Below are 13,552 nucleotides of genomic sequence, written 5' to 3'. Positions count from 1 at the left end.
TGAGAATATCTTAAACTATTCGTAGGTGTGTGTTTCCTTTGCGATAGCATCAGTACCACATTTCCCCTGAAATAGCAAGCAATAATTAGCACTTATTCACACCATTTAGGAATGTGGATGATTTCCTATCCAAATGAGCAGCTAATTAAACCTTGTATTCTGTGAAATGTTAGTGGTACTACCAAAGGGTGAGGAATCATTTGGGTTCCTAGTCTGAGTAGCCTTAACATCAGTAGTACTCCATTTGATTTCAAATCAGAATAGAATAAAATAAATCTGTTTCTCTTGTATTTGCTTATCCTAGAAAGAAAAATCAACCTCTGCAGTTCCTGCTGGAGCTCCTATGTTCTTATACCGAGGTGTAAGTGGAATGCAACAATGCTGCTTGACTCTCACGAAAGTAAACTTTGTAGGTCCACAGTTTATAGATCTTGGTTGTAAGGGAATTTGCAACCAAGGTTTTGGGGTTATTTTTATGTCTAAAGACTAAACAACCTGGAAGAGAAATGTCTCCTGAGATACGGTTTTACAGCTCAGGACGTGATTTTGTTTGACCTTTAATCGCTAGGTTTACTAGGGGATGACCTATTTAAAACTCTTATTATGAAACATGTAGTTTCATGGGACATTGAACTTTGTCCTAACGAAATTGAATCCCAGTTTTAACCACAACATTGTGTAACTGCTGTACACACCTTTTTAACAGTTTTTTTTTCCCCAAGTAACATTGACTTAGCTGGAATCAGTAAACAAGCAGTTCTAATGTCAGATCCACCCTACGTTATATTTTACAAAGAGAAGGTAAGGTTATGCATCCATGTTCCTGTGAATGTGGTGTCATGGTTTCACTTGCCCTGCCAACTTCATAATGCCTATAAAACATGGCTTCATAAACTACATTTTAAAAAGTCTCTTGGGTATTTATATATTTGGAGGGAACAAAGCCTTTCAGACAGTTTGTCCAGTTTTTTTCTTTCTTCTGCTAATACTTTATCCTTTAAAATGTCTCTCAAGAGCCTGGTCATGGATTCTTATTTTTTCCCAGGCCTGGAGTTTCTCCTGAGGATTATATTTAAAAAAAAAAAAAAAGGGGGAGAGAGAGAGAAGCATTCAACCTCAAGTGTTCTTAAGCCTTTAACACTTTCTCTAGCTGACATTTATAGAACACTAGCTCACCTGGGTGCCATTACTTAAATTTACTAAACATTTGTCTAAGCCAGGGGTCGGCAACCTTTCAGAAGTGGTGTGCCGAGTCTTCATTTATTCACTCTAATTTAAGGTTTCGTGTGCCAGTAATACATTTTAACGTTTTTAGAGGGTCTCTCTCTACAAGTCTATATTATGTAACTAAACTATTGTTGTACGTAAAGTAAACAAGGTTTTTAAAATGTTTAAGAAGTTTCATTTAAAATTAAGTTAAAATGCAGATCTTATCAGTTTAGTGCAGTGGTTCTTAACCTGGGGTGCACGCACCCCCTGGGGGTGCGAGATCCCCTTTCTGGGGGTGCGAGATGTGAGCTTTTTTTAGAAGGTAAATCATCGAAAACACAAATTAAACACAGGCACATAAGTACAACTACTTTGTTTCATCAAAACTATGTATTTATTAACATTATATATATTTTTTAACAATTACTGTAATATACAAACAATGTTTTTAAGCTAATTGTAGTGTAATTTTTGATAAGGGGTGAGAACATATTTTGAGAACTCCAGACCGTCAGCGGGCTGAGCGGGGCCAGGTGTCGTGTATTAAGTTTCTCCCCATAGAAATATGCTACTTACGGTGTACTACTTATGGCTGCCAGTCCTGATGCTCTGAGCGGCATGGTAAGGGGACAGGGAACAGGAGTGGTTGGATAGGGGTGGGAGTCCTGGGGGGGGTCCGTCAGGGGTGTGGATAGGGGTCGGGGCAGTCAGCGGACAGGAAGCAGGGGGGTTGGATGGGGAGGTGGGGTCCCAGGGGAGGGGGCAGATAGGGGTGGAGGGTCGAGGGGATTGGTCAGGGAGCAAGGAGTGGGGGGGGTTGGATGGGTCAGGGGTTATGAGGAGGGCAGTAAGGGAGTGGGAAGTGGGAGGGGGCGGATAGGGGGCGGGCTGTTTGGGGAGGCAGAACCTTCCCCACCCAGGTGTAGTGTATTAAATTTCTCCCCATAGGAATGTGCTACTTACTTATGGCTGCCAGTCCTGGCGCACCGCAAGTAGCACATTCCTATGGGGAGAAATTTAATACACTACACCAGCCGACAGAACCCCAGACCGGCCACGGGCTGAGCGGCTCAGCCCGCGGCCAGTCTGGGGTTCCGTCGCCGGCTCCTGCCAGCCGGGGTCCCAGCCACCAGCCCCGCTCAGCCCGCTGCCAGCCTGAGGTTCCGTTCACCCAGGCCATCAGCGGGCTGAGCGGGGGCAGCGGCCGGGACCCTGTCTGGCAGCAGTGTGCCAGTAGAAATCGGCTTGCGTGCCGCAGGTTGCCGACCCCTCCATTATAAAGAGCATTTTAACTTGATTAGATTCTGCACTACTGAGTAGAGCATACCCTTGCTGTCATCCAGTATTTTATCTCGCTAACTTCTTTCCTGGGTGGAACGCTGTTTCTTTGTCTCACTTGTAAATAGTTTTTTCCCTTCCAGAAGTCTGCTTAAACTACCATAAATAAATACATGTAGACTCAAACTATTGCTTATTCATTCACTGTATTGGAGTATTCTCCACAATTCACAGAGGAATAAAGCATCTCCTAGTAAATAAAAGAAAAAGCCCCACTAAGCATGTTTCTTTGTCATGTAAATTAGGAATCTTAAATATTATCATGTTACTGTGTCACCTTCCATATCTAGCCTCAGAATTTTCAGGGCTGTTGCTTCAAGAAATCTGTCAGATTTGTATCCCCACTTTCAAGCAGGCAAATAGAGTAGTCTGTTGTATATTCATACTGTAATACATTTGAGTTTTACTGACCTGCAGTTTGGAGATTTCATCTTTTATTTCTTGTTTCTCAAGCCTCTCATCGATATTCTTGGCTCTTTTCTGTTTAGTAACAATATATCTTTTCCCATTGCTCACTTTGAAAGTGAGCCACTTAACATTTGCTACAAATATTGGTCTAGATCCTGCCCTGATTAGAATATTGTGCGCATGATGAACATTAGATGGAATGAAAAGGGCATTTTTTCCTCCACAGCCCACATTACCTCTGTGTAAGGAGTAGGATGCCATCCCTGACCTTCCTAGCACACAAGCAAACACTCCGAAGGCATGCCCAGGTAGTGTACTGTCCTATAATCTGGAGTTTCAAGGGAGTGTGGCCTGTTGCTTAAGGAGTGTGCTCAAACTTGCAGCTTGATAGCCCGTGTCCTTATCCCACGTGCACAGTTTCAACTCCGGCCCTGTCCTCACTGTAGTCAGTGTCATGCTAGCGTGGTTTTCCTGACCGCTTTGGGCATGGATTTTTTTTTTCCTTCCCTCCTCGAAATTATGTTATCACTGTGTCATGAAACTGAATTATACACTACTGAGGTGGCAAGTGCACAGTCTCGTTAACATGGTTTTCAGCATAGGCATAGTTTGACATCTATATTTGGGGGGAACGGGGACAGCTCCAGTAAGGCCAGTGGGGCTAAGCATGGGGTAGGCAAATTCCAAACCTTCTGAGGCTTGCAGTTTGGGGGGCAACGTTCCCCCTGTCCTTCCCTCCCCCAAACTATGGTCATGGTTTTCAGGAAGAATCTCTCTTCACCCTGCTCAGGTGTGCCATGTTGTCAGCAGTGGTTTTGAAACTCTACTGTAGCTTACACCAGTTCAACAACAGTTTGGATGTGTGTTGTGCAACTGTTAATTCATTTTAGTGGGAAATTACTGGGATGAAGAAAACTATTCTAATCAGTTAACGCAGACTGGTAGCTCTACTGTAGTTGTCCAATGATATGGATAACTTTTGGACTAAGGTTTTAGATCTTATAAGATTATGGGGTCTCGTCTCTCATTAAAATGTCATTCTGGTTTGTTTTTAGTCCTATTAAAGGGTTTCATTATATAGTGCAGAAAAAACCTACATTGACATTGCTATATGGTATATTGTATTTGAATGTACCAACAGATGAATTAGTGTTATAGGAAACAAGAAATAGATATGCAAGGACTAATCTCCTGGCTATTTCTTTCCAGGAAACTTCCCTACTACAAAATGTGATTGGTAATTTTTGGCTACTTTTGGTTCCTATTTAATTGTTTTTATAGAAGATACAAATCAGAATTATTCAAACTCAAAAGCTTGTGACTTAAGAACATAACACAAGAAAGGTCAGACTCGGTCAGACCAAAGGTCCATCTAGCCCAGTATCCTGTCTTCCGAATGTGGCCAATGCCAAGTGCCCCAGAGGGAATGAACAGAAAAGGTAATCATCAAGTGATCCATCCCCTGTTGCCATTTCCAGCTTCTGGCAAACAGAGGTTAGGGACACCATCCCTGCCCATCCTGGCTAATAGCCACTGATGGACCTATCCTCCATGAATTTATCTAGTTCTTTTTTGAACCCTGTTGTAGTCTTGACCTTCACAACATCTCTGGCAAGGAGTTCCACAGGTTGACTGTGCATTGTGTGAAAAAATACTTCTTTTTGTTTATTTTAAATCTGCTGCCTATTAAATTTCATTTGGTGATCCCTAGTTCTTGTGTTTTGAGAAGGAGTAAATAACACTTCCTTATTTACTGTCTCCACACCAGTCATGATTTTGTAGACCTCTATTATATCCCACTTTAGTCGTCTCTTTTCCAAGCTGAAAAATCCCAATCTTGTTAATCTCTCCTCATATGGCAGCCGTTCCATACCCCCTAATCATTTTGTGGCCCTTCACTGAATCTTTTCCAATTCCAATAGATCTTTTTTGAGATGGGGCGACCAAATCTGCACGCAGTATTCAAGATGTGGGCGTACCATGGATTTATACAGAGGCAATGTGATATTTTCTGACTTATTATCAATCCCTTTCTTAATGATTCCCAACATTCTGTTCACTTTTTTGACTGCTGCTGCACATTGAGAGGATGTTTTCAGAGAACTTTCCACAATGACTCTGAGATCTCTTTCTTGAGTGGTAACAGCTAATTTAGACCCCATCATTTTAGATGTATAGTTGGGATTATGTTTTCCAATGTGCATTACTTTGCATTTATCAACAGTGAATTTCATCTGCCATTTTGTTGCCTGGTCACTCCGTTTTGAGAGATCCTTTTGTAGCTTTTCGCAGTCCGCCTGGGACTTAACTATCTTGAGTAGTTTTCTGTCATCTGCAGATTTTGCCACCTCACTATTTACCCCTTTTTCCAGATCATTTATGAATTGTTGAATAGGACTGGGTCCAGTACAGACCTCTGGAGGACACCACTATTTACCTCTCTCCATTCTGAAAACTGACTATTTATTCCTATCCTTTGTTTCCTATCTTTTAACCAGTTATGAGTCCATGAGAGAAACTTCCCTCTTATCACATGACCGCTTACTTTGCTTAAGAGCCTTTTGTGAGGGACCTTGTCAAAGGCTTTCTGAAAATCTAAGTACATTATATCCACTGGATCCCCCTTATCCACATGCTTGTTGACCCCCTCAAAGAATTCTAGTAGATTGGTGAGGCATGATTTCCCTTTACAAAAACCACGTTGACTCTTCCCCAACAAATCATGTTCATCTATGTGTCTAACAATTGTGTTTTTTACTGTAGTTTCAACCAGTTTGCCCGGTACTAAAGTCAAGTTTACTGGCCTGTAATTTCTGGGATCACCTCTGGAGCCCTTTTTAAAAATTGACGTCACATTAGCTATCCTCCGCTGATTTAAATGATAGGTTACAGACTACAGTTAGTAGTTCTGCAATTTCACATTTGAGTTCCTTCAGAACTCTTGGGTGAATACCATCTGGTCCTGGTAACTTATTACTGTCAATTTGTTCCAAAACCACCTCTACTGACAACTCAATCTGGGACAATTCCTCAGATTTCTCACCTAAAAAGAATGGTTCAGGTTTGGGAATCTCCCTCACGTCTTCAGCCATGATGACCAATGCAAAGAATTTATTTCGCTTCTCCACAGTGGCCTTGCTTGACTTCAGTTAGTTTCTGCTTTTCACCTAAATATGAAGCAAAAATTTATATTTTCCGTAAGCAAACATCTTCCAACCTTATCTTGCCCCTCAGGCAAACATCTGTGAATTAAATGTGACCTTAAGGTTTTCTCCAGTTTTTTTCCTTACCCCTTTATTATTGCTACATGCATCCTTCATGTTGCTAATTTAGTGATACTAAAGATTATTTCAGAATCCTTAGAGTGCAGCTGTTGTAATTTTTAAAGATTGAAATCTGTTTTAATAAACCAATTAACATGCTTTAAATTACTCAAATCAGCTGCTTTAAATGGAAGTGGTTTTCTAATAAAGGTAGAGCATAGTTATACTCCCTGTGTCTGGTTCTCATCTCTCACCAGTTTTACACTCCTGATTTGCACTTGTGTAAGCGATATCAGAATTGAGGCCAAAAGGTTTGAGGATTTTTTGAGATGGTCTCAAGACAAAAGATTGCCCCACATGGGCAAAACAAAACAAAAAAAAACAATTCTTACTTTCTAAGACACTAATCTCTTACTCACTGTTTATTGTACTTCCTGATTTTGAAACATCAATAAAGTTCAAGGAATGTGGACTTGAATTCTTTTTCCATCCCACATGAACAGTTAATAACCATATTAAAAAGATTGCATAAATATTTGTGGGTGCAGTTCAGATTAGCAGGACAGACACCAGAAAAGTCTAATCTGCAGTATTAAAATATTTTATTGCTAATTTGGCCCAGTCTTCCTGCCTATTATGACAGGAAGGAGGATAAAGAAGATGGCCTCTCGTTTATCCATCTCCCACTACTGTGACCCAAATGTTATTTTGGGGACATGGGATATATCACTGTGAGGACACTCTTTCTGGGCACGTCACTGATTAGGTGTCAAGTCCAGACTCAGCCTTTCTGCTGACTAGCCTAGAGCTCACATGGCCCTAAAAGCTTGTAATGCAAGAATCTGGTGTTATTTTTCCTCCCCTATAACATCATGACAAGAGGAGCTTCTCCTAATCTTCCTGTAAGAGTAGTGTATTCAGTTATGTGCTTACCTATTGTATCTTGTTTCTGTCCTGCACTAGGTTATCCTGGTTGTAGGATGAAATGCTTTGGTTATATTTTCAGCGTGGTTACATTGGCTTGTTCTGGAAAATGTCCATTTTTAAATTGCTTCCATGTTGAGTTTCCAGGGAGGTTTTTTCATGGTTTATTTTTACTTTCCTCTGTTCACATAAGCTTGCTGCTCTTAGACCTAATTGCTGTGATGAATAGTCCTCCTGAGAAGCCCTTACTGTAAAATGTGAGTAAGACATCAGAATGGGAGTTGGGAGTCCAGGAGTTCTGTTCCTAGCTGTGCCAGAGATTTCCTCTAGGATCCTGAGCAAGTTATCCAACCTCTGTACCTTGGTTCCTTCCTCACAGGGGTTGAGACTAAATTTATTAATGTTTGCAAAGCACATTAGGGTTCTGGGTTAAAAGGGTCTGGAAAAGTGCAATGTATTAGAATTGACTGACTTTTAAATCATCATTAATAGGGGAAGTCTATTACCTATCACTCTTGGTGCATTTGGGAGGTGGGGGGATTCCTTCTCTCACTGATTAACACGCCAGCCATTGGGGGACTGAAGTAGGTTCAACCGTGGAAGGTTCCAACCTCGCGGTGTGAGATTTAGGCATTTTACAGGTTAATGTGTGTCACTGCCCCTTTGACTGCTTGGTCGTGTTTTGCTCATGTGAGCCAAAGTGAGACATTGGTGTCCCTGGATGATAGTTTAGGGTGAAAAGAGGCTGTCGTTAACTTACAAGGTCAGCCTGCCCATAGGTATGAGAGCTGGATATATGAGAATTAAATTAGTGTAAATTATGCCACAATCTCAAAAAGCTTGTGGTCTTTTCTGTCCACGATTACAGTAATAAAAGTTCTACACTGAGCATTCTTAGGCATGGACTTCAAATAAATAGAAAGTCAGAACACTGAACAGTCTTGGAACAGAACATGCTGAACAGCCTTGGTAAATCATTCAGCAGCTAAGTAGTTAATACAACGTAAAAAGTACAGTAAAATTGTGGTAGTTTTATATTTCCTCAGTTGTTTTGCTGTTGCTTGTTTTGAAGAGATGCATCAAGGTAACAAAACTCTGGGACAAGAGAAGTTAATGGGAGAGATGGCAAGAGTGGGGGAGGAAGATCAAAAGTGTGTTGGAACATAAAGTTAAGATCCTGGATAGATGCAACAGAGGTTCATTGTTCTAATGCATTTTTTTTCATTAAGCTGCTGTTTCTTTTCTCCTAATACAAACATACATTTGCAGCGCCTGAGGACGCTATATGGTTTGCTGACGTTTTTGTAAATTTGTGTTCATTTTTATGCTGATTGCTGATCTGAAAAAATAAACTTAATATTTTAGGGCGTATATGAAGATAATTCACCTTTCAGATGATGATTTCAGTTTAAGTCTGTTTTCATACTAAATGTACACCGAACTGCTGGGCTAGCTATCCCAAATCTGTTAGGGCAATAAGAGTTTAGCTATGAGAAAATTCCACGGAAATGCAAATCGATCTTTCTTTCTCCTCCTTTCTTCTCAGGTAACCAGAGCAGCAGGGACTTTGGACAACACGTCCTTTCCCTCGCTGCACTGTGAATAGCTTTATAACTAAAAATAAACTCCAAGTTTTGGGACCAGGGGAAAGGAACAATCAGAACAAGAAATGCCTAGAAAATACAAAGTTTTAATCAGAGGGCAACTCATGGGGTAGGAGAAATGAAACCAAGACTGAGAATTAAGAATTTACTGAAGTAGAAAATTAATTGGGCACAAAAAAGGGATGGGGGAAGGAAAAGAACTACGCTGAACTAACAAGAGTGGCAAGAGAGATTTTTGAAGTAATAGTGATTGAAACTTTATCCTGCTTCTCCTATCCCACCCGCATTTTCCTTCGCAAGGAAATTGTTGTTTCTCTTTCTTCAAACATCGATTAAAATTCATGTTAAAGAGATGGGGTAGCTGTGTTAGTCTATATCCACAAAAACAAGGAGTCCGGTGACACCTTAAAGGCTAAGATGCCACCAGACTCCTTGTTGTTTTGATGCTAAAGAGAGACAGCTGCGGTTTTGAATTTGACTTAACTTTTATACTGTTAATATTTAGAATCCCACAGTCTTTCTTTGGTGTAACACCAGTTGATGTCAAATTGAGCTTTTTGTTCCATAAACACTTAAGAAAAAAAAAAAGGCTGAAAAATTAACCTCATTCTCTAAATACATTTTTCCATGCCCTCAATAGAAAAAAAAATGTGTGGGGGGAGGATTAGGATTACACCATTGGGGAAATTCAAAAATGAGTGCACATTTATGTGTCTGATTTGTGTGCACAGTTACTGAGAGTGAACACCCAATAGTGATTAATGTGTGCTTGACCGTTCATTTAGATGCTTGCTTGCCACAATTGCACAAACACTCAGGGTGATCATGTGTGCATATTAGACCTGCAGATTCATCTGGACTGCTAAATCTACTTCCAGTTAACAAATGGCAGATAGTCTTGATAATAGTTGTGCCATGAGTGCAGGGGACTGGACTAGATGACCTCTTGAGGTCCCATCCAGTCCTATGATTCTGTGATCACCATTAACATACTAGAATAGTTAGAGCTGTAACTAAACACATTGGCTGAAAGGGGGTTTCAGCTGGCAAAAACCAAGAAGCTGAATTTCTTTGTAGAGGTCCTAAAATAAAACTTTGGGAATTGGATTTGGATATGGCTGCTGTCTTATGATCACATGGACAGTATAAGAATGTGAGGCGCTTCTGACGTATTTTTCTGGGGAGGGTGTAACCTAAACACGTATGCCCATGAAACAGGAATATTCTGCTCATTGGTAAACTGCCATTTCCATAGCCAAGCTCCTGAAGAGATATCCAAGCAATGGTGTCTTAAAACTGCAGGGCTGTTTAGAGAAATTCCTTTCCTTTAAACAAGAAGTAGGGGAAATGTAATTTTAAAAAACCCAACAACTGTACAATGATTATTTGAAAGGTCATGTGCAGTTCTGCTCGCAGAAAAGGTGACCGGAATATGGTACTTGAGCCAGTGAATAACCGGTCTAAGGGATTTAAATCCAAACTGCTTAAAAGCTCTGATAGGCAGAAAAGTCTATGGTTATTTGTAACAGTAGTGTGTGTAGTGTTTTGTGTACGTAAATTACTAAGTTGTTGCTTGTTTCTTTTAAGTTTATTCAAAAATCCTTTCTTGGGCTAGAAGCCAGAAATATGATTATATATGAAACATGTAAAGTTGCTGGAGCTGAAACTTACTTTTTCACATGCAGAAAGCCTTTTTTCATATAGTATTTTTAGTATGTCTGTGGCAGGTGTACTGAAGTATAGAGCTTTCCTGGGATATGTGTTTGATTATAATCCATTTTAGGAACATATGTAGTATTTAACTCTGGCATAATAATAATATCTAGCTTTTGTATGGTGCTTTTAATCCATAAATCCAGTGTGCTTACATCTGTTGCTACACTGCAAAAAGTTAAATCCTGTAAATCCTTTGATAATTTATTTTGTAAGATACAGATGTTAGAAGTCTGATGTTGTCCAATTATATTATTCTTGAGATACAGATACCTTCCAGCAATCACCATTTATTTGGAACCCAGAAGAGCAATACCTTTACACTTCTGTGTAGATTTGAACACAAATGAACCAGTCTGTGTTTTTTAATTTTTTTTTTAATTGAGTGGATTGCTGACACGTCCAAAACTATAAACAGACCTTAAATTCAGGCAATATATCACCATTAAGTGAGGAAAAGAATAAAATAAATATTTTTATCATAACGGATTTGGGGAACTTGAAAGGGAGCCAGAATGTTTGTTATGGCCCAGCTTAAATGCCTCAAAACTAAGTTTAGAATTCTTATTTTTCCCTTTTAATTTTTTTAAACATTATTTATTTTCAGCAGGTCGGGTAAATGGCAAGCTGCCCCTATAATGAACCTCTTTCTGTGGAAATTAGCTTATTAGTTATTAATAAATGAAAAGACTGGAAAAAAAATTCTGATTAGATAAATAAATCATTCCACTGGATGAATGTGGCCCTGTAGTATCTAATCTGTGCATAGTATATGTACAAATTGAGGAACTGAATGTGTGTTAATCAAGTGTAGAGTTTACTGCAGTTTGATAGGCTGTCATTTTGATAGATGAACAGCCAAGTAGGCTTCAGAGGTGGTAACCCTTAGCCAAGAGCTCACTGTTGCCCATCTCTGGGTTTAGTAATGGTATTCCAGCCAGCAGTAGCATAGCATAGAGAGATGTGATCTTTGGAGATAATCAATATGTTGAGTTGCACTTGGAAGCAAACAGGAAGACAGTGCAAAGCTCAAAGCAGAGGTATTCCCTTTTCCTTTAGCCCTATTCTGCCCAGCAAGTGTCTGCATTCTGCTCTACCTAAAACTTTTACCCAGTCTTCAAGTAAATCACATTGATGCATCTCTTGAAATATCTTACACAGCAAATATTCCTTCCCTCGAGGAATTTGAAATTTTCAGGCCTCCTGTTGTCACAATGATGGACTGAGATGGAGAGCAGCCCCTTATGCATTTTAGACTTTTGGAGGCCTGGTGTTCTTGGAATTTATGTTGTTCAAACCAGATATTCAGGCGTTTGTTGTTGGTTTTTTAATTAAATATTTATTTATTTTTACTCTCTGCACATATGGAGAGTACAAGATCTTCCTGCTTATATCAGAAAACTCTCAGAGTTGGGTATTGAACTGTGTCCAAACCATCCTTCCAAGTGGTCACTTACACAGCAGGGAAACCAGTTGTCACTAGCATGTAGAGTCAGTCAATATAATCTACAAGTTGTGAATCATCTCTTGGAGAAAGTCGATTTGGATCTGCACTCTCCTTTTACTTCAAAAATAAATAAATAAACAAAAAAATTTACGACAAAGAGAGAGCCCTTTGCACTGTTTTATTTCTGTGTCTTTTTGAAAAAGTGTCAGTGTTTTTGCATAGCACATGCTTTCCAATTTGTATTACGTCTGCATTCTGGGATGGGATGTTTCACTGTTTCTTTTGTAGGTCTGTGTGGAAATACTTTTCAGATAGCTGCATCACTGTCTACTTAGAACGTACTATAGCATGTATTGTTTATTTGTCTCCTTTTCCCCATTAGTTCCTTATTATACCCATATTGTGCGGAACTGGAATTTGTAGATATATATTTCTCAGATAATCTAAGTGTACAGGTAAACTGAAGATATGTATTTTTATTTTTAGTACATTTATTAAGAGGGAGGGTTTTATTTGTTACCATACATATTTTCTGAATTAGGATTTTGACTTACCGCATGGAATCATTTTACTAATGTATTGGTCATGCTCTGTTTTGATTTGAGAAATGTTCCTGCTGCAGTGTGTGTGAATTCAGACTGTCACATTATGGAATGTAGTAGGTGGTAGGGCTAGTGTCCCACCACTGTTACTTGTAGATATTGAGGATCTGGGGGTCAGATGTCAGAAGTGTGTTTCTGTTACCTTACTTTTTATGACATCTTTTCCTACCTCTTACTCCTCCCAATCTAGGCTTTTGGTTGAGTTATCTCTGTGAGGTTTTATTCCTGACATTTTACTTTTACAAAAGCAAATGTTCTTTTTAAGAGACATCCTTTGAGCTTTGTAGTCTTCAGGCATGGATCTATTGGTGGAGAAGAAAGTTCCTGTTCTCTGCAGGTAGTGATTTATATTAGCGGAATCACATTTTTGAACGCACTTAAATCACTTAGGAGCCTAGCTCTCATTTTCAGAAGTGGAGTAGGCACTTGGGAACCCACATCATTGAAAGTTAGCGGGACTTAGGCACTTAAGTCACTTTTGAAAATGGTTACTTTAGTGCTTTTGGAAAATTTTACCTAAATCCGCACTCAGTCACCTCCTGTGAATTGGAGTTTTGTTGTTGTTTGAAGCTGACAGAGGCGGTGATATTCTGTGTATGCCCTTTGGTCACATGGCCTGTGGATTCCCCAAGAGTTCTAAATTATTTTAGTTTGTTGTTGAGCCTCTGCATCTTGTGTCTAAAATCAGGGATGTGGTCTCTACCTTTACATAAGAATTACAGGTATGTATGCCTTGTGAAAAAAAATAAAATAAAAAAGACTTGGCACTCGGCAATGTAAACGTGCTAGCCCCTGAAAATGGTGAACTAAGTAACATAGGGAAGGTAATACCAAGAGTTGGCAGAAGAGAGAAATTAGGGAGCAAGCTTTGCCAAACAGTTAGTGGTACTTATTGAGAAGTATCAACAGCATGCTCAAAGCTGTACATGTATGAGAACATGATCTGGGCCCACAGACAAAACAGTTCAGAGACAGTGTATCAGTTTGTATAAAGTCAAGATGGTGCAGAAATCTAGCTGTGCTCTAAAGTTAGCACTAAGCATA

At 39.6% G+C, this 13,552-nt stretch overlaps 1 protein-coding gene across 6 annotated transcripts in view; it reads left to right on the top strand.

The window, feature by feature from the left end:
* Positions 1 to 13,552, top strand: part of GNAS (GNAS complex locus) — a 255,492-nt gene that overhangs the window by 179,274 nt on the left and 62,666 nt on the right. For 2 of the 6 annotated variants that reach the window (XM_037877182.2, XM_037877185.2), the window contains exon 5: positions 305 to 409. The exons of 2 other annotated variants lie outside the window; for them this stretch is intronic. In XM_037877182.2, the coding sequence (XP_037733110.1) occupies positions 305 to 409 (105 nt within the window). The remainder of the gene's footprint in view (positions 1 to 304; positions 410 to 13,552) is intronic. 2 more of the 6 variants (XM_037877184.2, XM_043526589.1) reach the window with 1 other exon arrangement.

The sequence above is a fragment of the Chelonia mydas genome, chromosome 13 (assembly GCF_015237465.2).
Source record: "Chelonia mydas isolate rCheMyd1 chromosome 13, rCheMyd1.pri.v2, whole genome shotgun sequence".
In the NCBI taxonomy this organism is placed as follows: domain Eukaryota; kingdom Metazoa; phylum Chordata; order Testudines; family Cheloniidae; genus Chelonia; species Chelonia mydas.
The sequence above is the reverse complement of the archived record's forward strand: the minus strand, read 5'-3'. Positions and strand labels throughout refer to the sequence as shown.